The following is a 25,938-nucleotide window of genomic DNA, read 5'->3' as shown; positions in this document are numbered from 1 at the left end:
TGAAGAAAGAATGAGCAACTCCTGTCTTCTCGAGCTATTGGACCGGAGTAGCCGCTGAAACGATTTTCCACTGTCTTCGGGGCACAATGGAACGATAGTGGCTAGGAAGGCTTACTCCACGGCGTTGCTGCACGTCTGCAGGACTCAAACGATAAGTAACAAGTAATGTTTACTTCTTCAACAGCAGATTCTCTTAACAGGACGTGAAAGGGGAATTGTGACTTTAAAACTCACTCCACAGCGTTGCTGCACATCTGCAGGACTCAGGCGGTAGGTAACAGGTAAGGTTTCTTCTCTTAACAGCAGATTCTCTTAACAGGTCGTGAGAGGGAAATTGTGACTTTAAAACTCACTTCACAGCGTTGCTGCACATCTGCAGGACTCAGGCGGTAGGTCACAGGTAAGGTTTCTTCTTTTAACAGCAGATTCTCTTAACAGGTCGTGAGAGGGAAATTGTGACTTTAAAACTCACTTCACAGCGTTGCTGCACATCTGCAGGACTCAGGCGGTAGGTAACAGGTAAGGTTTCTTCTCTTAACAGCAGATTCTCTTAACAGGACGTGAGAGGGGAATTGTGACTTTAAAACTCACTTCACAGCGTTGCTGCACATCTGCAGGACTCAGGCGGTAGGTCACAGGTAAGGTTTCTTCTCTTAACAGCAGATTCTCTTAACAGGACGTGAAAGGGGAATTGTGACTTTAAAACTCACTCCACAGCGTTGCTGCACATCTGCAGGACTCAGGCGGTAGGTAACAGGTAAGGTTTCTTCTCTTAACAGCAGTTTCTCTCGTCAAGACATAAAAAGGAAATTGCGACTTTATCAGCGATGTTATACATCTTCAGGGCTCCATCACTAAGTATAACGGTTCAGACTTTTCCACAGCCATACGGTTCTTCACGAGACTTGTAATTTCAGAGAGAGAGAGGGTTAACAGGAGCCTTCAATAAGGGATTACTTCACAACAATACTCAGTGGAAGAGAGGATAATACAAAGCATTACTTCACCAGTTCAGTTGCATCGTTCTGAATTTTGGATGAGGACAAGTAGATCATTTCACAAGAATGAAAGCAGGCGTTGGGAGACTCTTCTCAGCATAGCACACAGCACTCGTGTCCACTACAAATCCACAGCATTAATTCAGCGTGCATCAGGTAAGGCAAACAACTGCAAATCACTCACACACAGTAGGGCTGATCAGAAAAACTCGCTTCGTCCATGCATTTCAATGGGAATATTCAACTCTCCATTCTCTCCAGCGCATCTGAAACAGATGTCCTCCTCAATAGTAAGTTTCACATTCACAGTCTTTGCTTCAAGCTTTACATTTAATTCCACGATGTAATTTAATTCACTTATCTTTCTCTTTTCCTCTTCCAGCGCAGATCCAAGCAATAATTCAATCCAGTAATATTCCACAAGCAGCTCCAAACGACAGACTCAAATGGCAGTTCCTCACTTACACGAATTTCCAGGATGACAGCGTCCAATGTAAGCGTCCAAACCGGCGATCTTCTACCCCAAAACACAACGACAGAGACCCAGCCAAACAACTGATCAACTGAACACCGATTGACCTTTACCAGTTCCAACCTCCGCCTTACCGGTTCCAACCTTTTTCCTCCGCATTAATTCGACTCTGAATGGCTCTTTTATCCTCCTCTTGTGAAGCGGAAAGCCTGTACAAACACCGCTCCTCTCTCTCCCTCACACCTGTCGTGCATCAGCTGTAATTAGTTTGCGCAATATCTCCGCTACACCCGGAACCGGAGTGAGGTGTTACACCAAAATAACTCCCCTCGGGGACATAGAAAGAGAAAAGAAAGGTTCCGCTTTTCCCAGCATTTTGTCACCCGTGACACATACACAAACACACACACATACACACACACACACACAGACAGACATGCACATACTACTACTTTTTTTAGGTATATACATAAACACGCAATACAGCCAAATTGCTCCACGTCATTTATTTTTGTGGAAAGCCAGTGCAGGCCTGAGCGGCGGTCATATTTTGTACCGCCATGCGGTACATCTAGTTTTTACAGTGTGGTTTGTGAATTGTTACAAAAGTTCCTGTTGACTTAATTTTAAAACATTATGTACTGTATGTACACAGTGAAAAAAGGTACTGTGAAGGTGTTCCACTAACCTGCACTTTATTAGCTGAGGGCATGCTTTCTTTAATGCATGAATACAGATGTTATTGAGTGTTTATACTGTCCAGCTCATTGCTACTGTTTGGATATAACAATGATTTAATAAATGTTGGAAATTGACATAATAGCAACTCATTATTTGAAGCTGTTTACACTTCCAAAACAAAGAAAGGGCAAATTGGTCAAAATTAATAAATCAGAGGACATTAACTAGTATTTTTTCATTTAAATGTTACCTATTTTAATTAAGTCTAATGTGTATAATATGCTGATATTTTTTTCATTGGCTTTTTCTTAATCTTTTCGCATAGGCTACATTTAAATACTTTTAGCATAGCTTAGCATAGATCACTGAATCGGACAGGACCATTAGCATCTCTCTCAAAAAAAATGACCAAAGAGTTTCGATTTTATTCCTATTTAAAACTTGACTCTTCTGTAGTTACATCGTGTACTAAGACCGACGGAAAATGTAAAGTTGCGATTTTCTAGGCTGATATGGCTAGGAACTATACTCTCATTCCTGCGCAATAATCAAGAAACTTTGCTGCAGTACCATGAGTCCAGCAGGCGTAATGATATGACGCAGCGCCTGAAAATAGTCCCCAGCTCGGTAACTTCCAACGTGACCGGGACTAAGTTTGTCTAACCTATTAGACCTATTTTCAGGTGCTGCGTCATATCATTACCATTACCTTATTTTAAACATTGTGCATTATTAATATTAATCATGAATCTGTATATAGTAGTTCTTATAGTCTTCAGTGAGGTATGAAAAATAGTAGTTCTCTTACGAGAGGTCTCTCGTACTGCGTAACTATCTTACGCTAGGGGAAAATCCCTTTTCCACGAGATATTGAAGCCAAAAAATTATCCTTAATTTTGTATTATTGTAAAACGCATTGCGGCAGCATACAGACATAGGCAAGACGGCTCGTGTGCCTATTGGCTGTTCTGCAGCAACTGCAGCAGCCTATCGAGCGAGGCCTAGCGTGACGTCAGACCCAATGAGGGTGCTTCGCGCCCACTGCGTCACGTCCCGCCGAAACGGGCGTGGCTTAGGCCTATAAATACAGCTCGCAGGCAGCTGATATCTGATTTTTCAGATATACGCATCGCTGGATCCAGAGAGAAGCCGCGCCGTCTGAGGAAGCACTTACAGCGGGACGAGTCGTCACTGAAGTCGCTGGCCGCGCCGCCTTCAATCGCCTTCCTGCTGCGCCTTCAATCGCCTTCATCCGGCACCTATATCCTTTACACTCTCTGTTGTGTGTGTGTTCGCCGCCGCGACACACACTGTCTAAAAGAGCTTGCGTCTTTTTAAAGATGCCTTCCTGCGGCTCGTGCAGAGCCACACTCAGCGACGGGGACCGCCACATTATCTGCGTTTCCTGCCTGGGTGAGGATCATGCAGCTCTCGTGCTCGCTGACGGCGGCTGCCATCACTGCGAGCTACTGCCTATGGCGACTCTGAGGACTCGCCTGGCATATTTCACTGAGACTGCACCTCCGCCCGCTGTAGTGCCGCGCCGTAAAAAGCGCCGTGCTCAGCGGGTCCCGGAACCTTCCCCCACCCGTCAAAGCTCGCCGGTTCGCCCGCCAGCTTCACCGGCTTCGTCAGTGTCTCTTCCTGACGGACAGCGGCTGCCGTCTGCCGCCGCTTCCGTCGATGACGCTGATGAAAAAGCTGCATTCGGGGAGGATGATTCCTGCTCTCTCCTGGCATCGGGCAGTGAGGATTGGGCGAGCTCTGCGTATCTCGCGCCCTCTGTCCGCGCATCGTCAGGCAAAAGAGCTAGCATCGAGTCAGAGCTGATGCGCATACTCGCACAGGCCGCGGCGAGCCTCTGCCTCGAGTGATCTATGCCGGAACAGCCTGCTCACAACCGGCTGGATGGATATTTTCTTCCTGGGGAGCGCGCTTCGCCTGCGTCCAGACCAGCGCCCTTTCTTCCTGAGCTACACGAAGAAGTCGCTAAGTCTTGGAACGCCCCCTTCTCAGCTAGAATGCGCTCTTCTGTTTCGCTAGCATTCTCCGCTGTTGACGATGCTAAAAACAGAGGTTACCATTCGCTGCCGCCGATCGAAGAAGCGATAGCAGCCCACCTTTGCCCGCCCTCCGCTGGACGGCGCGCTAAGCTGGCTCTGCCTTCAAAAGCTTGCCGCATGACGTCAACCCTGCTCGGTCGCGCTTTATCTGCCGCTGGGCAGGCTGCGTCAGCGCTGCATACTATGGCCACACTGCAAATTTTCCAGGCCGATCTCCTCCGAAATCTGGATGAGAAAGGACCAGATGCAATTTGCGTGCCAGACTTGAGAAGTGCTACGGACCTCGCTCTCCGCGCTACTAAGTCTGCTGCACAGGCCATTGGACGGAGCATGGCCTCTCTCACTGTGACTGAGAGACACCTATGGCTAACGCTCTCTGAGATGTCTGAGTCTGAGCGCGCCGCGTTCCTCGACGCTCCGCTTTCTCCCGCTGGCCTCTTCGGAACTTCCGTCAAAGATTTCGCGGAAAGATTCGCCGAGGTACAGAAAGCGTCACAGGCTATGAAGCACTTCCTGCCGAAGCGCTCCAGTTCTGCAGCAGGCCGTGCGAAACCGTCTGCTCAGAGCTTCGCAGCGCCGACAGGCCCGAAGCGCGAGACCGCGCTCTCGCTCATCTGGCCGCCGCCCTGCCCCGCGTGTGGGCCGCGGCCCAGGATTGTGGTAAAACCCGAGGCCCCGAAGTTGTCCTAGCACGCCTAGGGAAACGACGGTGTCCAAGTCCCGCTGCGGCCGGACTTCCACCAAAACTCATCGCTCGTTCAGTTCCAAGAAATGTGACTGTTCCAGTGTATTTTGCAGTCAACAAGCCAGTTCCGCTGCCCGCTTGCCTGCACACAAATGCCGTTTTTATGGCTACCCAGATAAATCCAGCCCGTTCTCATCCTAGGGCGTCATTTATTGACGCTTTTGACATTTCGTCTACATCGAACGCACATGGCACCCTTTAGCGTCAATATGAGACGCAGATAGAAATGGGCCAGAAAGCGCCTCCTAGCAGTCTAACCCTATCCCTACACTAGACCTAAACCTACCCATAACCGAACAAAGCTCTGTGCGTCTCATATTGACGCTAAAAGGTGCCATGTGCGTTCGATGTAGACGAAATGTCAAAAGCGTCAGTATTATGACGCCCAAGGATGAGAATGCGTTGGATAAATCCCATAAAGAGTGTATTTTCTGGTGTCCCGGCCACGGCCGATGGTGTTATGAGTGTAGACAAAATGCCCACTGCCCAGTGCCCATTCCTACACACAAGCACAGCCCGTCACACAGGGCTCGCGCACATAAAATCGACCCAGTTCGATTGCGCACTAAACGCAGCAGATGTGCCCACTGCCCAGTGCCTACAATCACTACGTCCTGCATGTCTCAAGGTTTCTGTAAAAAACGAAACCTACGTGCATTCGCTCTGCTCAGGCGGACAATGCTCTCGGTTTGGTAAATGTGCCCGCTGTCCCGCGCCCACATCCACACATAGACATGACAAGTCCTACGGGACTCGCCCAGCCCTTCCCCTCAGGTCCCGAAACCTGCACAGGCTGACAGAACGCCTCCTGGTGTGGGCTCAGCGCAACCTGCTCTCGCTGAGAGCAGCGCATGTGCCAGGGCTCCTAAACGTAGGACCGGACAGACTGTCCAGGAACAATGTTCCGACAGGCGAGTTGTCTCTACACCCACAGACAGTCCAGCTGCTGTGGAAGAAATTCGGCAGAGCGGAAGTAGACCTGTTCGCGTCTCAAGAAAACGCTCACTTTCTGGAATTTTTCTCCAAGAGCAGGGACGCGCTGGCTCATGTATGGCCCCGCTGCCCGCTCTATGCCTTTCCTCCCATCTCTCTCCTGCCTCAGGTGATAGAGCGGATCAGGGAAGAAGGATGCTCAGTGCTACTCGTAGCGCCGTTCTGGAAAAACCAACCCTGGTTCCCAGTTCTGATGCAGCTAGCGAGCACTGCCCCATGGTCAGTGCCAGTGAGGAGGGACCTCCTCTCTCAGGCCAAGGGCTCGATTTGGCATCCGCGCCCAGAGCTGTGGTCCCTTCATGTTTGGGCCATCAACGGGTACCCGCTGTCCTCCCAAGCGGAGTGTTAAACACGATCACGCAGGCTAGAGCTCCGTCTACGCGACCTCTCTATTCCTCGAAATGGTCAGTGTTCTCCAGCTGGTGCACAGCTCGTGGCGTGTCGCCCCCAGACTGTGGGGTGACGGAGGTTCTCTCCTTCCTACAAGAGCTGTTGGACAAGGGCAGGTCCCCTTCCACGCTCAAAGTTTATGTGGCGGCCATAGCAGCGTTCTCAAAAACAACGCTTGGTCAGTCAATAGGAAGGAACGATTTAGTCATCCGCTTCCTTAGAGGAGCTAGGAGACTGAATCCTCCCAGACCTCCCTCAGTCCCCGTATGGGACCTTTCTGTGCTACTGGAGGCCATGAAAGGTGGCCCTATGCGGGCGGGTATATATATATACACTAGATATCGCCTTGGCTATGGTTTTGTTCCAATGAACTGCAGTAGCCAAGGCGACATCTAGTGTATATACTGTATCTATACCCGCCCGCGCCCTCAGATCATTTGGACGCGGCTGTGTTCAAGACGTAACAACGATATATAAATACTGTTCGTTTTCTCACACAAACTGCTCGTTTCGTGTCTTAGGCCATCAATGTGTACTTACGATGGGGAATTGTTTAATTTGGACGATGTGGAATTGTTCTAATTTGGACTCTGTGCATGCTCTTTGAGGTGGTGACCACAGACCTGCATTACTTGACTGACAGACAAGAACGGTTTGACCTAAAAATATCAAAATTGAAACTACTGTGGAAAAAAAGACACCTACATCTTGGATGCCCTTGAGGTAAGCTAAAACTTTTATTGCAAAATTTTATAACAAAATTTTATTTCAAAGTGAACTATCCCTTTAATTAACATCTCACAACCTGAAGGCTACTGATTTTTATTGATTTGTTTATTCATTTATTTATTTTAAATTTTATATTTAATGATTCATGTTCATGTGAAGATCTTTATTAATAACTTACAGGAACTGTTGAAAAAATGCTGCTGAAAACTTCATCCTTCACAGAAAAACAGAATGTGAAAGGAGTTTCTTTCTTAAGTGAGATGCTGACTGCATATTTTACTTTTCTTCTGTCTGTGATGGATCTGCCATGAGCCTTAGCAAATCACAAAAAAAAAAAAAAAGTCCATCGCCACAAAAACAGGGAGCAAAGTGGTCTTCAATTGTGACAGTTTTTTAAATCTTGCTTACGCAAGATAGAAAGTGATCAGATGATTTAGTGATTTAGAGCCATGGATAAATTTTAGTTAATGCAAAATAATTGTATCACATTGATCAAGATCCCTATGTCCCCTCTAAGACATCAAAGTTGGTACAGTCTAATTTCCTTTAGAATTCCCATAAACAGATCAACTTCCTGTTTGAATCTCTTTGTCACTCGGCTGGTCCACTCCCACAACACACCAGGTACGAAACATTTCAAGTCATCTTAATTACAAAATGACCTTTAACAGTTTGAGCTATGTTTTTATAAATCACATTTTAGCCAAAGAGGAATTTTAACTGGTTTTAATGTTTTAACCTTAAGCCAAATAACTAAGCCTGTGCACTGACTCAGTACAATGACAAATAAAGATCTTAAACCAAACCAATATAGTAATGTCCTTTTATTTATTGATCAAATGCAAAGATGAATATATAAGAATTGTGTGGCTTAAATCATGGCCATCTCACACTGTCACAACATTTGTCCTGTTATGAGATATTTTATGACTCATTTTCTATTGTCTCACATTTCCTTTTATTTTATGATATTTATCTCTTTGTTTTTCCATATCTATCTTATTGTGCAGAAACAAAGAAGAGACCGTGCTATGGGGACACCAGCATCATCTTCAGTCACGAGTGCCTTTCCTGAAGATCCTCCAGTTCTAGATTACAGGGAACCAGAACCTCCCCCTAAGAAGCACAAGTACCAGCAAAGCTTGAAAGCCCTCATTCCGTTCCTTTTTGGCTCACAGTAAGACAGATTCTCCACATATTTGTAAGACTTGAATTTCCTGCTAAGACAAAAGCTGAGATAAAACTCACCCTGCAATAAAGCAACAAAATGTACCCTCACCCTGGACAGGAGATCACAGTGTAAGAGCACAGGACATTGTCTCCCCCTCTCCCTCCTCCTTCCTTTCCTCCTGAATCAATTCACCAAAAGTTCACTGAAATTGTCTATATATCACATATGGTGTATCTTGTGATTCTATTGTTTTTTCCTTTTCATGTTTGGCATAATTTTAAGTGTCTCAGTGCGATTGGTAAAATGGTCTTAATTTCAGTGCAGTCATTGGTTTAATGAGAAAGATTGAGAACTTAAGAGAATCATGTTCTCCTCTTTGGGTGATGACTCTTCAAGATATCTCCCGAAACCAGGTGCTACCCCCTGGGGGACATGAATGAACCCAAAACAAACTCTAAAAAACAAAAACAAATTTGTATAACCCTTTTGTTCTGGACTGGGTATATAAGGGGAAGTGTCAGAGCAGTCTTGGGGAACCTGTAACCAGGAAACCCCCCATACAGATGTGTCCGTGTCTTCCACACTCACACACCACTGTGTGTCTCTGTCAGGAATGCATTTCTTACTCTTGGAGTAATATTTGAGCGAGTGATGTCATGTATTTATTATTTCTGAATTGGCTTTTAATCATTTACTTGTGTAATTGGCATTACACATTTTTACCTGACAAATAAATGTTACATCTTGATTTATTCTGAAGTTTTCCGAAATCATTATTTTAGTAGATTATGAGGAGGCTGGTGCTCCCGCAGCTCTGTGTCCAGGATAGGTCAAACTAAAGGCGCATATGAACGGAGCAGTAGGCACGAATGAATAATTGAAAATATGGGATACTCAGAATAATCAAAGATCTAAAGTACTTCATAATCAATATTTATGACTATTTTCTAATAAGAAACACAATCTAAATTTGATTATCATTTGAACTTGGAGTCAGATTAAATGCAGAGCTAAAGAAATATTGAAACTAAATTCCAATAAATTAAGTGAACTTCACTGGAGCGCTGAAAAGACATACAAACATTATCCCTTCGCCCACCCTGTTGGGCCAATGGGTGGTCTTTACATATTATAAGCATTTTTTTATTTTATTTCAGTAATGAAAGTGATCTGTCCATTTCCTCAAGAGATCTGAGAAAAAACAAAAGATCCTTTGTTTTCATGATTGCTAATGCTCAGTTTTTTTCTGTTTTTCTCAACAAGTCTGTTATTCACGTGACATTTCTGAATCTCCAAATGTCTGATCAATTCATAATGTAATGTCAAATGTACATTTTCTTACTTTGCACAGCTCACACCCAGTTGATGACGCTGGTTTCTTCTCATTCACAACATTTGCATGGATGACACCCATGATGTGGAGGCTCTTTAGGAATCGGTTAAATGAGGGCTTCCCCTCGCTCTCGCCTCATGATGGAGCCCACATCAATGGAGAGAGGTATTCTTCATAATCTTTTCATTTAAATCTTATCTTAGTTCAGGAAGTCTCGACAGAATGAGTTGCTGCAGTGTAGCACTGGTCACATGTTAACTCGTTGTCTGAGGTCTAAGGATGTTTTTCTGAATCCAGGATGAGTCTTGGAGAATGTACAGTATTTGTGGGCAAAAAAAAACAACTATCTTCAAAAAATGAAAAGCGGTTGTGATTTCTGTTGTGTTCAGGTTCCAGAGACTGTGGGACGAAGAAGTTGCCCGTGTGGGCCTGGAGAAGGCATCTCTTCCTGCTGTGGTCATTCGTTTTCAGAAGACAAGATTAATAGTGTCATTCTTGGCTTCAATCATATTTACTTTTGCTGTATTTATTGGGCCGGTACGTACAATTTGTATCATTCAGTTGAATAATCAATAAAACATATTGTTTTATTTTCCTTAAAGGGATAGTTCACTTTGAAATAAATTTTTGGTATGTTTTAGCTTACCTCAAGGGCATCCAAGATGTAGGTGTTTTTTTTTTCCGCAGTAGTTTAAATTTTTATATTTTTAGCCATTCTTGTCTGTCAGTCATATAATGCAGGTCTATGGTCACGGTCTCAAAACACAAGCACAGAGTCCAAATTAAAACAATTCCCCGTCGTCCAAATTAAACAATTCCCCATCGTAAGTACACATTGATGGCCTAAGACACGAAACGAGCAGTTTGTGTGAGAAAACGAACAGTACTATTTATATCGTTTTTACCTCTTGAACACAGCCATGTCGAAGTGATCTGAGAGCGCGGGCGGGTATAGATATATACAATAGATGTCGCATTGGCTACGGTTTTGTTCCAATGAACTGCAGTAGCCAAGGCGACATCTAGTATCTATACTCACCCGCACTCTCAGATCACTTCGACATGGCTGTGTTCAAGAGGTAAAAACGATATAAATACTGTTCGTTTTCTCACACAAACCGCTCGTTTCGTGTCTTAGGCCATCAATGTGTACTTACGATGGGGAATTGTTTAATTTGGACGATGGGGAATTGTTTTAATTTGGACTCTGTGCTTGTGTTTTGAGACCGTGACCATAGACCTGCATTATATGACTGACAGACAAGAATGGCTAAAAATATAAAAATTTAAACTACTGCGGAAAAAAAAACTACCTACATCTTGGATGCCCTTGAGGTAAGCTAAAACATACCAAAAATTTATTTCAAAGTGAACTATCCCTTTAAAGGGTTAGTTCACCCAAAAATGAAAATGATTCCATAATTTACTCACCCTCAAGCCATCCTGGGTGTATGTGTCTCTTTTTCTTTCAGCCAAACACAGAGTTATATTAAAAAAACATCATGGCTCTTCTAAGCTTTATAATGGGAGTGAATGGTAACTGAGATTTTGAAGCCCCAAAAAGCGCATCCACCCATCATAAAAGTAATCCATACGGCTCCAGGTTAATAACTGATGAATGGAAAATGTGGGTGAACTAATGCTTTAAAGTGCTTTCTAGTTTATAAAGTCAATCCCCTTTTGAGGGACCCACTTGTAAAAATATAGTAGCATCTGTATATTTTCATGTATAAATAACCATGAGAAAAATATGAAGTATGAAACTATAAAGGCATGCTATTTCCTTAATTAAATAATTGATATTGTCAAGTAGAATAAAATAGTTCCAATTAAATTTGATATTGCATTCAGTGCTGTTTTTGTTCCTGCCTCACATCACGGATCTGTTTTGAATGTTATTTTTACATTTGGTCTGTCTTCTAGTCAGTTCTAGTGTATGAAATCCTGAACTACGTGGAACAGCCCGAGACATACACACTGTTGCACGGCGTTGGCGTGTGCGTGGCTCTGTTCGCGTCTGAATTCAGCAAGGCATTTTTTGTGTCGCTCATGTGGGCTGTGAATTTGCGTACTGCTGTGAGAGTGAAGGGAGCATTCAACATGCTTGCTTTCAAGAAGATCATCTCTCTCAGGAATCTCACCAGCATCAGTGTAGGAGAGGTAAACCAGTGAACACTGCCACTTTACTGTCTGCTGAATCTTTTTATTGGTACTCTAAGTAATTTGTATTTATTTACTCTAGTACTCCAAACACTTTTTAATATATATAATACAAATAGTGTTTGTCATAAACTGTTGTGTGCATTATTTCTGTGTTTTGTTTCAGACTATAAACGTGTTGACGAGTGATGGCCATCGGATGTTTGAGGCGGTCCTGTTTGGAACGTTTCTGCTGTTTGTTCCTTTTCTGCTGATCATATGTTTCATATATGCCTGCTTTATTCTGGGATACACGGCACTAACTGGAATTTTGGTCTACCTGGTGTTCCTCCCAATACAGGTGTGATGGTCTTTTCTGTTTTGTGTAACACATCTTCGAGATCTACCCGTCTCGGTAATATTTCGTATTTTCCCTGTCTGTTTGTATGTGTGTGCTATAGTTATCAATTGCCAGGCTGATTGGTGTGTTCAGAAGGCGGGCTGTATCTGTGACAGACAGACGTGTTCGCACAATGAATGAGGTTCTGACCTGCATCAAGCTCATTAAGATGTATGCGTGGGAGGAGTCTTTTGAGAAAACAATCACAGGTTGTCCGTCCGTCCGTATTTTACTCATGACTCTGTGAAATGCTGTGTTTTCTCTTACCCATTCTTTCCTTGTTTTTTTTTGTTTTTTTCGGCTATAGATATTAGGAAAAATGAGAAGTTGATATTACAAAAGGCTGGTTATGTTCAGAGTTTAAACAGAGTCTTAACAACGATAGCCCCCACACTGGCAACCATCCTCACCTTCATTGTCCACATTGCACTGAATCTGCCTCTTCAAACTTCTACTGTGAGTACAAAAAAAAAAGGCTTATAATTTGCTTTAAAATGGATAAGTTTACACTAGCGTTCAAAAGTTAGGGATCAAAATGAAATTAACTTTTTTTTTTTTTTTAATAAATGCTTTTCTTTGGAACTTTCTATTCATCAATGAATCCTAAAAAAAAAATGTCTACAGAAATATTAAGCAGTATAACGGTTTTCAACACTGATGATAATAAGAAATGTTTCTTGAGCACCAAATCAGCTCATTAGAATGATTTCTGAAACCGCTTTGCCATCACAACAAGTTACAATGTATTAAAACAAAAAAAGCTATTTTAAATTGTAGTAATTTTTCACAATATTATTGTTTTACTGTTTTTTTTGTTTTGTTTTTGTTTTATCAAATAAATGCAGCCCTTGTTAGCATAAGTGACTTCTTTCAAAACCATTAAAAATCTTACTAACCCAACATTTTTGAATGGTAGTGTACATGTGTAAAACGTCATTACTTATACATTGATTGATCGATTTATTGTTTTTATTTTGTATTTGAATAATTCTGTTCAAAGCACTGTTCTGTCCTAACTGGCTTAACTGTTGTAATTCCTTACATCACGTAAACTGGCACATGACTCTGATGTACTTGAAACTTTGATGAAAGAAGTGAGTTTTCTGTTTCCCCACAGGCGTACACTATCATCTCTGTATTTAACTGCATGAAGATATCTATGGGCTTGTTGCCTTTCTCTGTTAAAGCTGTTGCTGAGGCTAAAGTGGCTCTTGCGAGACTCAAGGTTGGACTCATTCACGGGTTTCTCTCAATCAAAATCAAAGATAATTTTCTCTCATTTAAAGAGTTCCTCCTTTTCCCTACGAATTTGTACCTTTGGCCCCATTATAATTAGGCATTGGTTTAGGACATATTGGGATAGATGTAAATATTGTTCATATGTGTAACTTATAAATAAAGATAAGTGTGTGGAAAATATATTTTCACGTGCTGTATTTTACACATGCTGTAACTTGATACTCTAAAATGCATCAGTCACGTCTTTTACATTGAATTCCTGATTTGCCTCTGCTGTACAATGCAAATAACAGAATATTTAATGATAATGCATCTCTACAGAAACTTATGTTGGTACAGAACCCCAAAGGTTATCTTACCCAGGATAAAAATATGGATTTGGCGCTGGTCATGGAAAAGGCCTCATTCTCTTGGAGCCTGCCAGATGACATGAACACCACTGAAAGACCACAAGATCCCTCTCAAAGCGCCACACACCAGTCACACTCCCAACCTTCAATCAGAAGCATCAGCTTCACTCTTTCAAAGGTGTGATATGAATATATTATAATGTGAGGCACTATATGTGTCCTGACACTACAAGAGACTAATGATTCTCTCTTTTCAATTATAGGGAAGTCTGCTTGGAGTGTGTGGCAGTGTTGGAAGTGGAAAAACCTCTTTGATATCAAGTATTCTTGAGCAGGTGTGGCACCACCTGTCTTTTCTACGTCCAAGACACATGTGATGAGGTGTGACTGACAGTATAATCGTTTATTCCTGCAGATGCATCTTGTGAGTGGGTCTGTATCAGCTAATGGAACATTTGCATATGTTTCCCAGCAAGCCTGGATATTCCACGGGACTGTAAGGGACAATATCCTCATGGAAGAACCATTTGACCAAACCAGGTAAAACTAGAGAACACCAAAAACAAAACTGGTCAAAGCACATTCTTTGAACATTCTGTTGAAAAGCGTCGGGAGAGTTCACTTCTGCACAGTAAAATGATTTCCAAAATGTACAATCAAAAACAGGCAGTGCGGTTGCCAGAGTTTTACATTTAAACCCACATCTGAAGTTACAGTATCACATTTTACTGGAGGCCAAATGCCAACACAAAGTCTATCATATTATCATCTTTATTGGCCAAAAGAGGAGAGCTTAATGGAGAACAGTGTATGATTTAGAGTGATAAACGGCACTAAACTGAACGAAGACGAAAACGTACAGTCATGTGCTAAAGCAATGAAATTACACATGACACTTTTTTTTAAGCTACAATAGATCTTGATAAATCTTCTACAGCCTGACTTACGTAAAAAGGTAAAAGGAAAACTTTCATGAAGATATAGTGATTTAAAAATAATCAAATCTCATATGTGTAACACAAATTGAGCTGATGAATAAATATATCTCACAGTAGCAAATTAGCCATATTCAATATTAATAATCAATAATAACTGGTTATAATTGATTATGAATATTTGGATCAGTTAATATAATTAACTTACTGTCGTAAATTAATATTACAATCAATTAACCTGTTTGTCCCATGAACACTCAGGATTAATTGTTTATTAACTCTAAGAAATGGACATTTCCGGGGCATGGGAAATGTCTTTCTTAATTTACAGTACTAAGAGCCGTAGCAAAAATCTATATGATTAGTGACTCCAGTTATGAGCTTGAGACACGGACAACTTTACGTGTGACATGAACAAGATTTTATTAACTAGTCTAAACACTTAAACTACTCTAACATACACACACATACATGCATACAGTTTACCAAGGGAAAGAGAGCTGAAGCAGAAAACAGGGAAGCAAGAAGTTATAGCATTGTTGAAATTCAGCAGATCAACAGCCTTAAGCAATCCATCAGATTAGTTCTAACACGCCCTTCTTTAAAGGGGTAAGGATACTTAATATATCAAATAATGAGACTAAGTTTGATACTTGCATGTCTCGCCCATTTGAATTAAACTGTCCTGATGCAATTTGTTGAGGCTCCAGTTGATCTTTGCTGATGTGGTCTTGATGAGAGAGAACCAGTGGTAGTCAGAGGATCGTTGGTGAATGGAAAGACAAGGCCGCAGCCTGGCACAAGTTTGGTGGTCCTTAGAAACTCCTAGTTCAGCATTATCTTCACGTCAGCATTTCAGAAAAGAGTAAGAGAGAGCTAAGAGCTGATCTTGGGTTTTTAAAGTGTGAAGAAGTAACACCCTATGGAGGAGTGTGAGCCAATGAGAAGATTTCCCTTTGGGGGGAAATTTTTACGACCTATTGTTCAAGCAGGGCATTTGAATATGTAATTTGATTGGAGGTTTAACCCAATAATCTTTAAGATGCTTATCATACTAATGCGTCACACAGTTAGCAAAATGTAATGAAAATTAACAAATGGGAAACGAAGATTGGAGTTTATAGAGACCAAACATGCCACACATATGATTTTGGTTAACCATAGTATCCAAAGTCTGAAATATTAACCCAATAGAGTTTACAAGAATACAAAAGCCAAACCACATAAAAGGAAAATCATGAGATGGGAAAATTAGATACATGTTTACACATTTCTCAAGTGGTTATATAGAATATATAGGATTAACAGGGTTTATTTCTCTTCCTCGGCAAGAATTAAGTGAGAGTCGCGGTTCTCTGGAAATTCCTTTGGGTCGTAAAACTCTTATCAGTCTCAATGTGTCCTGTCACAAGACACCGCGTCCTGCATACAGTGTGTTAGCTTCATTTGTGATGTTAGTTTTGGGGGAAGTTTCACAGGCCTTTGTTGGGAGAGTGAGTTTGCTGGATTATTCATTAAAGGCACACTATGTAGAAATTGTGAACCCCTAGAGTCGCTGTGGAATACTTGCACTGTCGTAAATATCTCCGTAAATAGCCTATAGTCTAGGCCTACTGTATAATTTAATTTGTGTTTTTTTTTTATTGTAATGTAAACATCAATAAAGTTAAATGTATGTCACATTATTTCATAACATTGGCCGTTATGATGTCATTAGACATGATTATTGCAATTTATCATAATAGTTTGCAAATTGTGCTCGTTTACAATATACAACCTCTACGTAAGGCTTATTTATGTCCTGATAATTATGTGAGATATTGAAAGCTGTTCTCATGATAATCGCAGGAATCATCGTAAACAGCGTCGTCTGATATCCCTCAGGACTACGTGATAAATACACCCCACAACACCTGAGTTCAGCTGGCAAACTAGTTCGTGAGGCAAGCTAGGCAATAAAACATAACGCAAAAAACACGTAAGAGAAACGAGTGTTTGTTAGCAAGTCTGTTAACAGCTCTGATTATTGAAAGCTAGCTAGACATATGTGGAAATTATTGGACTGTTCTAATTATCAACAATGGATGAATGAACAGCATCGTAAAAAAATGACATACTACAAGCAAGCGCTACTACATAGAACGCAAACAAGTTTACAAATAAGAGATTTATTTACTGGCCACTTCATGCGTTTTCTTAGATCGGATAGCTATCTGATTTATCAAAACGATTCCATTTACACCTGGTCACATAAATGTGTTTTTGCAAAACAGACTTAAATCCGATCTTCAATTCCCGCACTATATGCAGATTTAATGGAGTGCACGTCACCGAAAGCAACAGATATGAGCTGCATTTTATTGATCATCAGCTAAAATTTCAAAATCAAAGACGGCAATAAGAGAGAGCAGTAACAGCTCAGTAAGATCATTTAGTTTCTTTACTTTTAATGATGAAGATTGTGTGTTAAGCGTCTGCGACTTACTTTCACTGTGATTTGCGATAGTTTGCACGTTGGCTTGATGAATAGATGCTCAGTTGCTCATCTGCGGTGATGCGCGTTCCAGTAGCGTCGTCATATCTGGCTATAACATATAGCCTATACAACGCTCTCACATGTTTTTTTGTTTTTTTTTTGCATTTTTGGGAGGAGTACAATTTACATATGTGGTTTCAACAACCAGATGCATTTACACTTGTCCAGTTTCATCTGGAATGCGTCTCAGATCTCCTCCTGAAGTGGTTTGAGGGATCGGATTCAAATCCGTCTTGAATGTGTTTCGGAGGACATAACACCTGGGGCCTCATTTATAAAACTTTGCGTAGGATTTGCGTCAGAAGTGGCGTACGGATGAAACATAGGACGTGCGTACGCACAGAAATATTCGGATTTATAAAACCGTGCGCACGCACATCCTACGCAGTTTTCCCTTAATAAATCACAATCAATTCTAAATGTAGCGCAGCTTTTGCGGCTTCATGTCACGCCCGTAGATGCCCATAAATAGTCCGTGAAACGCCCACAAGTTAATATTCATTGATTGCGAAATCATGGCAAACACAGAGAGAAAAAAAAAAAAAAACGTAACTTCACTCAATGTGAAGTAGAAGTTATCGTTGGCGAGGTGGAAAAGAGGAGTAAAATGTTGTTTGGAGGGCACAGTGTGGGCATTACTAATGCCAAAAAGGCACTTGAGTGGCAAAAGGTTGCAGACGGCGTAAATGCTGCAGCCTCACAACCTCGACCGTGGCCGAAATAAAGAAGAAATGGTCGGACATCAAAGTTGAGGCAAAAAAGCGTCTCATCGCCTTTAAGGCAACTCATCGCCAGAGTTGAGGCATACGTCATACGTTATTTTATCAAAAATAAAACAAACTAAAGGCATATGCATGAATACCATGATTCCGTAGCTGATGAAGAAATGTTTTACTATGAAAACAACTTTCCCCAGTGGACAATTAATACATCTATCTATTTATCTATCTATATCTCCCTAATTATCTATCTATCTATCTAATTGCATCTATCTGCTCCGCCAGATGGACACATTGACGAGAATATCAGTTTTGTACATTATTTCGTTCTGTTTACTATATTATTTATGAGGATGAATTGCACAACATGCCAATATTATTGCAGAACATATTTCACTTTTCTTTTTGCAAATATGTGTTAATTAGCATTTCTGTTGTAATTTTCGTTTGATTTTGTGTGTTTTACACTTTGATCGATCAAACGGGTGTTCGTGTAGGCTGTTAATTGTAAGACTTGCTTTGTAAAGTCTTCATGTTATTTATGAGAGGCAGTATTGTCATTTTTTTTACACAACGGTCTAAAGTTTCACACACTTTGACACACTTTCACGTGTTTCTTCCGTCTGCCGACGGTGTCGCCATTTCTCATTTCACCCGTTTTTGTGCGTACGCCTGGGTCAGAGCTTGCGTGAAGGACCGCACATTTTCCCGTCAAGTTTGCTTTTTATAAATACCAATTATTGCGTAGAGAGCGGCGTACGCCTTCTTTTGTGCGTACGCAACGTTTATAAATGAGGCCCCTGGTCTTTTCACGATCGGATAGCTATCCGATCTGAGAAAATGCATGAAGTGGCCAGGTATAAACAACCCCCATGACAAAAACATACGCACGAAAGCCGAAAACAAACGCTGGTTGGCCTCTCACGTCCAAATTTGACGAAGTGGTGGGGGAAGTGACGTATGCCGTAAAGCAGTCGAATTTTGTAGTTCTTTTTGTGCTCTGGTTACTACCCGAACCCCGAAGTTACATAGTGCCAGTAAAAGCGATACAGACCCCGTCAGGCTATGGCAGACGTGTCATTCAACCTATTGTAAGTCGATGTAACATCACAAGGGTCTTGGAAATATATTATGAAGGTTGAAAAGCTACATCGTTACAGTGGTCACATTAAAAAAAGGTCCATGGTCTATTGTCAACAGTATGTTAGCAATGTGTGAGCTGTGCTTCATACAGAAGTCAAGCTTTTTGTTGGTCAATGTGGCAAAATCTGAAATGACCCACGAAAAATTCGTCAAACAACTGTATGTGCCTCTCTGATAGATGCAAATATTATCTAAATAGTAAGCAGATCAATGTCATATTAGAGTGTAAAAGAGTAGTTTTGTAAGAAACTTGACATTATTTCCCCATAGTAAGTGTGAATTTAGTGAGCAAGGACTCTTTAGACACCACTAACCCATTCGTCTTGAAATGAAAGTTTTAATTAACCTCAGTGTCAGTCCTACTATGCTCCTATGAAGCTGCCCCTCACCTTTCAAACACATGTAATCTACCAGATCCTGTTTTATAGCCATGAAGACAGAGTGAACCGCTTTATGGTGTGTTTTTTAATTGCTTGTAATGGGGTAAATTTGTGGCTCTGGTCACAGTCTCAGCTGCTTTATAATCTGTCAAATTGTTGAACATTGATCCTTTGTACTGAGATGAACTGCTGCATCCTAAAGAAAAGCGGTTATGTGTTTGCTGTGTTTTAGATATGACCGTGTTATTCATGCCTGCTGTCTGAAACCTGATCTGGCAATACTTCCATATGGGGACCAGACAGAGGTCCGTTTCCACATACTCACCAACACTCTGATTAGATACTACTATTTGTTTTTTATTTTATTTAACCATTAAATGTTTATAATACTAAGGAGTACAGTTGAAAGGAAGAATACATATAACGTATGGGGATAATAATATTGCTTGTGTGTGTGTGTGTGTCAAGATTGGAGAGCGAGGTATTAATCTTTCAGGTGGGCAGAAGCAGAGAGTCAGTTTAGCCAGGGCGGTGTATTCTAACAGAGACATTTTCCTTTTGGATGATCCTCTGTCTGCTGTCGATGCGCACGTTGGGAAGCACATTTTTGAGGAATGCATCAAGAAAGAGCTGAAGGGCAAATCCGTCATTCTGGTCACTCATCAACTGCAGGTAATCTCTCTCACAACATAATCCATAATGTCAATCATTTGCTTTGCAGGATTTCTGTCTCAGATTCTGTCAATTTTTGTATGACATTCAAACAATAAATACCGTTTTGGCGTTTGTAAATGTGACGTGACAGATCTCTAGCGGCATGTGAACCGATCATCTCTACCTAATAGTAAATAAACACGAATGAACATTGTTGAAAGATACAGTACAACTTACCGAAATGTATATTCCTCATACATAATATCGACCAAGCGTCCCTGGTCCCGAGATCGCTACTGCGCAGATCTGGTCCCGAGATCGCTACTGCGCAGATCTGGTCCCGAGATCGCTACTGCGCTGGTCTGGTCCCGAGATCGCTACTGCGCAGATCTGGTCCCGAGATCGCTACTGCGCAGATCTGGTCCCGAGATCGCTACTGCGCTGGTCAGGTCCCGAGATCGCTACTGCGCAGATCTGGTCCCGAGATCGCTACTGCGCAGATCTGGTCCCGAGATCGCTACTGCGCTGGTCAGGTCCCGAGATCGCTACTGCGCTGGTCAGGTCCCGAGATCGCTACTGCGCTGGTCTGGTCCCGAGATCGCTACTGTGCAGATCTGGTCCCGAGATCGCTACTGCGCTGGTCTGGTCCCGAGATCGCTACTGCGCTGGTCTGGTCCCGAGATCGCTACTGCGCAGATCTGGTCCCGAGATCGCTACTGCGCTGGTCTGGTCCCGAGATCGCTACTGCGCAGATCTGGTCCCGAGATCGCTACTGCGCTGGTCAGGTCCCGAGATCGCTACTGCGCTGGTCTGGTCCCGAGATCGCTACTGCGCTGGTCAGGTCCCGAGATCGCTACTGCGCTGGTCAGGTCCCGAGATCGCTACTGCGCTGGTCAGGTCCCGAGATCGCTACTGCGCTGGTCTGGTCCCGAGATCGCTACTGCGCTGGTCTGGTCCCGAGATCGCTACTGCGCTGGTCTGGTCCCGAGATCGCTACTGCGCTGGTCTGGTCCCGAGATCGCTACTGCGCTGGTCTGGTCCCGAGATCGCTACTGCGCTGGTCTGGTCCCGAGATCGCTACTGCGCAGATCTGGTCCTGAGATCGCTACTGCGCTGGTCAGGTCCCGAGATCGCTACTGCGCTGGTCTGGTCCCGAGATCGCTACTGCGCTGGTCAGGTCCCGAGATCGCTACTGCGCTGGTCAGGTCCCGAGATCGCTACTGCGCTGGTCTGGTCCCGAGATCGCTACTGCGCTGGTCAGGTCCCGAGATCGCTACTGCGCTGGTCTGGTCCCGAGATCGCTACTGCGCTGGTCTGGTCCCGAGATCGCTACAGCGCAGATCTGGTCCCGAGATCGCTACTGCGCAGATCTGGTCCCGAGATCGCTACTGCGCTAGTCTGGTCCCGAGATCGCTACTGCGCTGGTCTGGTCCCGAGATCGCTACCGCGCAGATCTGGTCCCGAGATCGCTACTGCGCTGGTCTGGTCCCGAGATCGCTACTGCGCTGGTCTGGTCCCGAGATCGCTACTGCGCTGGTCTGGTCCCGAGATCGCTACTGCGCTGGTCAGGTCCCGAGATCGCTACTGCGCGGGTCTGGTCCAGAGATCGCTACTGCGCAGGTCTCGCTACTGCGCTGGTCTGGTCCTGAGATCGCCACTGCGCGGGTCTGGTCCCGAGATCGCTACTGTGTACTGCGCAGGTCTGGTCCCGAGATTGCCCCAAGATCAAGATCAAGCCCCAAGATGTCAGCGCCATATCGGGACACTGGCAGCTTCACTTCTCACCAATGGAAGAGAGCAAAGGGGCATTGTCCATCTTTTTTTAGAGTCTATGATATCGACCAATCAGTGTTTTTCAAGCGCGGAAAGGGGTCAATAAAACAGCTGGAGAACAATTATGTCACATTACATGTACCTCAGGAAAGCCATTAATGACCATAATATAGGCTATAGCATGTTAGTTGGCTAGAAAAAAAAAGAGCTATAGAGAGTATTTTGTTAAATATGTGTACTATATTACATATTTATTATATTTTTACTTGTACCATTAAATAAAGTTGTTATTGTAATAAAAACACGCATTATATTTAATTTGAGTTATTTGTAACTTTAATAACACTGCCAGCTGATAGGGCTGTCTGTATGTTTACAGCATTATGTGAGTTTTTTTTTGTGTTTTTTTGAAAATGTAACGCCTATCTTGTGTACCTAATATTTAACCAAATGAGTCAATATTAAATCAAATCACTAGAATTGAATGGAAATCGCTAAATTTGTGTCAAGCAATAATAAAAAAAGCGTAGCTTACCAGAAATTGTACCATGTAAACATTGTAACATTGTTGTCACTAAACCTAAAACCTAAAATTCAGTTTAGTTACTAAAATGTTTTGACAATCATAATACACTTATTGTGATGCAAATTTTTTTTTTTTTAATTTCTAAAATTTTTACTCAAAAGTTGGCAGCTATAGATGTGTATGTGTCCTCAGCTGCTCCGCTCTGTTGTGTTTGCAGTATTTGGAGTTTTGTGATGAGGAGGTGTTGTTGGATAATGGGGAGATAATGGAGGCAGGCACTCACAGTGATCTGATGAAAGCTAAAGGCCGCTACGCTCATCTCATTAACAACATCCAGAGCAACGTAACCACTCTCGATTATTTTACACATGACATGAGCCATTCAAACACAACTCATTTACTCCGTTGACATGTATTGGCTTCCAATACTAAACTACACATTTCCTCTTATTTTTCACTTTTGGATCGTATAGGAAAATACAGAAGCTGATTCCAAGCTACAGAAACAGACCAATGCAGATGAGCCCAAAGTCAACGGCATAGAAAACCCAGGTTAGTGGATGAATGTGTTATCTCAGGGTGTTATCTCATTTTGGATCTCTTTAGGAGCTGACCAAGTGTAAACTTTTTCAAGCAGTCCTTTTAAATAAATGATTATTTTTTCAAATATATATATATATATATTTTTTTTACATGATTTAAAAATATATAATGTTTTCATTATTAACTGCAGTGACTTTTCCTGACATTATTTTATTTTGTAATAAATTAAAAAAGACAAAATTCTTCACTATGCAAATATGTAATTTATTTATAAATTTTTGCAATATCACAATTATTTAATATAATTAAATAGCGGAACATAATTAATAATAATTGAATTATAAAAGAAAGGTTTATCAAAGCAAAGCATGACGGCTTCCATAGAAGTTCTATAAACACCTTTACGTTTAGCGTGAACATTAAGCACATCATTTTGTGTTACAGATGTGAGCCAAATTTTTCACCTAACTTGATAGCCTTTGGAGGAATTACAGTTTACATATGCAATCCCTACATCTTCCAAATATTAAATGTAATGATCATGCATTTGTGGAAATCTGGGTTTCAAATGTTTACTACAATGCCTATTATGGCACTAAACCGACTACGCCACCCCGGAAATGGGCCGGGGACCCACAGTTATATAACTGTAAAGCACACAGATTCGCAGTGGCTGAGTCAGATATCAGACAATGGATACACCGTTCACAGATTTTATTCAATACGAACAATAAAATACAAACTGATATCTTTTGAATATACAAACATTAAAGAAAGGGGAATGCATCAGTCATAGAGCATGATACACAGACACACACACATTACCACTTCAGAATTGGGGAGTTCATCTTGCCTATCCAATAAACACAGCAACTACTCGTGCTCTCACACAACACCAAATTCACCTGCTGTGAACACTGCAGATCGATAGCCGAACCACCACCACACACAGAGGACTCTGGCTAATCTGGAGCCCCAATTCTGAGTGCAAGAGAAGACAATATAATACAAACAAACACACAAACAAATTCCATGTAGCCTAATGGTCTATCAATTACACTTGTCACGTGCTACCAGAAAGAATCAGTTTGTCAAAATAATGCAATCGTTAACTCTGTCAGCCCAGCGCTGTCCTATAAAAATGTATTCTCAGACTGCAATACAATAGAATACTCAAAAGCACATTCACAAACAACCAACATTCAAAGAGACATAATATTCGCAATAAAACACAATAGTAGTGACAAAAAAACCCAGTAGCTTCTCGCCGCTGTAAATTACTCAAGTCTTAATGTCAATTCTGGAAAAGACTAAATTTAGATGCGTCACTACAGGCTGTGAACGCGCTATCGTTCCGGTCATCAAGGAGACCCTCGTTCACTGAAATGAGATCGTCAAGTAATTCGAGTAAAAGTACAGATCGGCAGTAAATGCGTCGTTCCAGTAGAAGGCAAAGGAATGGTCGAAGACAGCTTGCAGAGGAGAATACAACTCCGTTCCGAAGCCTCCAGTTCGAATAATGACTACCAGCTGCAGGCAATCCTAATTCACAGGACCAACAATCGGTCACATAAAGCCTAACAGCGCCCACGAAGCCTGCTGCAACACCTCCTGGCCCCCGTGTCACTGCATATGGTAACTCATACCGCCCAGTGCACTCGATGGCGTGCAAATTGTGGCCTCATATTGACAAATAGTTGTTCGACATGTCTAACATACTCCTCAGCCAAACACTCCTGGACATAAACACGATGAGCCAGAAATTACGTCACTTCCCAGGAACCAGAAAGACACGCTTAATGAGATGTCAATCTCATCTCCTTTTATACTCCCTGAACGCACCGTATCCGCCCCTAATCACTCTCGTAATTGATCGCATCACCACACATTCATAAGCAATTCATCCTCTTAACTGTGCACTTTTGGTGAGACAAACATCTGCTAACATACATCTATCTTTCTTTTCTCTTTCTAGCTATTGAAATGTCTGATGAGAAACATGTAACAAATGAATTACCCAACGACTCCACAGAAACAAGAGGTAGATGTATAAACATCTTCACAATATATTATTATGAATAAGTCCATTATGTTCACTTTAATCTGATTTATAGGTGTGTGTGATTGATTGATTGATTGATTGATTGATTCAGGGAAAGAGGATCAGTTGGTAACACAAGAAGTGTCCCTTGAAGGTTCAGTTACGTGGAGGACTTACCACCAATACTGCAAAGCTGCTGGAGGTTTCTGTTCTTTGCTGTCTCTCTCCATCTCTCTCTCTGTCCGTACGTTATAAACGCTGTAACACTGTTTCACATTCTGTCTTTCTCTTTACTTCTATCTCTGTAGGGTATACACTGCTGGCAGTTGTTATACTTGTCTTCACTCTTCATGTGGGATCGACTGCTTTCAGCAATTGGTGGCTCAGTTACTGGTTAGAACAGGGATCAGGGGTAAACACACACACAGACACACTCACACTCACACTCATCTGACTCATCAAGACCTTACCATCCCTTTTCAAACTTTTTTTTCTCTGTGTGTTCTTGTAGAACAATTCCAGTCCTAATCTAACAGCAAACAGCGGTGAGATATCAGAGAATCCAGACCTGTCATTCTACCAAATGATTTATGGCATTATTATTGTTGCCATGGTCCTGCTGAGTGTTGCCAAGGGCTACACCTTCACTAAAGTCACTCTGCGTGCCTCTTCCGAACTCCACGACACAATGTTCAAACGGGTAAGATTAGCAGATTTACACTCCCTGAATTTTTGCTTTTAGATCATATAATTCACAACCTTTTTGACCCGAAGGCCCACGCAAATGTCTAAAATAAGAAAAAATATATATATTTAGTAGACATCAGTATCACTACTGATCAGTAATCATTCATAGTGCATTGTAAAAAGTTTTAATATTTAAAATAAACCATCTTTGTTTTTGGAGATTCACTGTGAAAGTATTACAATATAAAAAAATAGATAAAAAACTGCAATGTTAGGTATGATTAATCTCGATAATAAT

General features: G+C 42.1%; 1 protein-coding gene across 3 annotated transcripts in view; it reads left to right on the top strand.

The window, feature by feature from the left end:
• Nucleotides 1-7,663: 7,663 nt before the first annotated feature.
• LOC309492429 (ATP-binding cassette sub-family C member 12-like) overlaps nucleotides 7,664-25,938 on the top strand; it is a 41,430-nt gene continuing 23,155 nt past the window's right edge. Inside the window, exons 1-18 of one of the 3 annotated variants that reach the window (XM_082161397.1) lie at nucleotides 7,664-7,695; nucleotides 8,082-8,248; nucleotides 9,594-9,740; nucleotides 9,965-10,112; nucleotides 11,499-11,735; nucleotides 11,902-12,075; nucleotides 12,176-12,323; nucleotides 12,422-12,570; nucleotides 13,232-13,339; nucleotides 13,675-13,881; nucleotides 13,967-14,038; nucleotides 14,119-14,243; nucleotides 19,649-19,721; nucleotides 19,885-20,088; nucleotides 22,587-22,712; nucleotides 22,843-22,921; nucleotides 25,262-25,365; nucleotides 25,465-25,653. In XM_082161397.1, coding sequence (XP_082017523.1) covers nucleotides 8,103-8,248; nucleotides 9,594-9,740; nucleotides 9,965-10,112; nucleotides 11,499-11,735; nucleotides 11,902-12,075; nucleotides 12,176-12,323; nucleotides 12,422-12,570; nucleotides 13,232-13,339; nucleotides 13,675-13,881; nucleotides 13,967-14,038; nucleotides 14,119-14,243; nucleotides 19,649-19,721; nucleotides 19,885-20,088; nucleotides 22,587-22,712; nucleotides 22,843-22,921; nucleotides 25,262-25,365; nucleotides 25,465-25,653 — 2,436 coding nt within the window. In that variant the 5' untranslated portion in view covers nucleotides 7,664-7,695; nucleotides 8,082-8,102. Of the gene's footprint in view, nucleotides 7,696-8,081; nucleotides 8,371-9,593; nucleotides 9,741-9,964; nucleotides 10,113-11,065; nucleotides 11,203-11,498; nucleotides 11,736-11,901; nucleotides 12,076-12,175; nucleotides 12,324-12,421; nucleotides 12,571-13,231; nucleotides 13,340-13,674; nucleotides 13,882-13,966; nucleotides 14,039-14,118; nucleotides 14,244-19,648; nucleotides 19,722-19,884; nucleotides 20,089-22,586; nucleotides 22,713-22,842; nucleotides 22,922-25,261; nucleotides 25,366-25,464; nucleotides 25,654-25,938 lie in introns of those variants that run through there. The other 2 variants (XM_082161398.1, XM_082161399.1) reach the window with 2 other exon arrangements.

This window comes from Leuciscus leuciscus, assembly GCF_965113295.1.
Source record: "Leuciscus leuciscus genome assembly, chromosome: 2".
Classification (NCBI taxonomy): Eukaryota; Metazoa; Chordata; class Actinopteri; order Cypriniformes; family Leuciscidae; genus Leuciscus; species Leuciscus leuciscus.
Note: the sequence above shows the minus strand (reverse complement) of the source record. Positions and strands in the feature narration are given on the sequence as shown.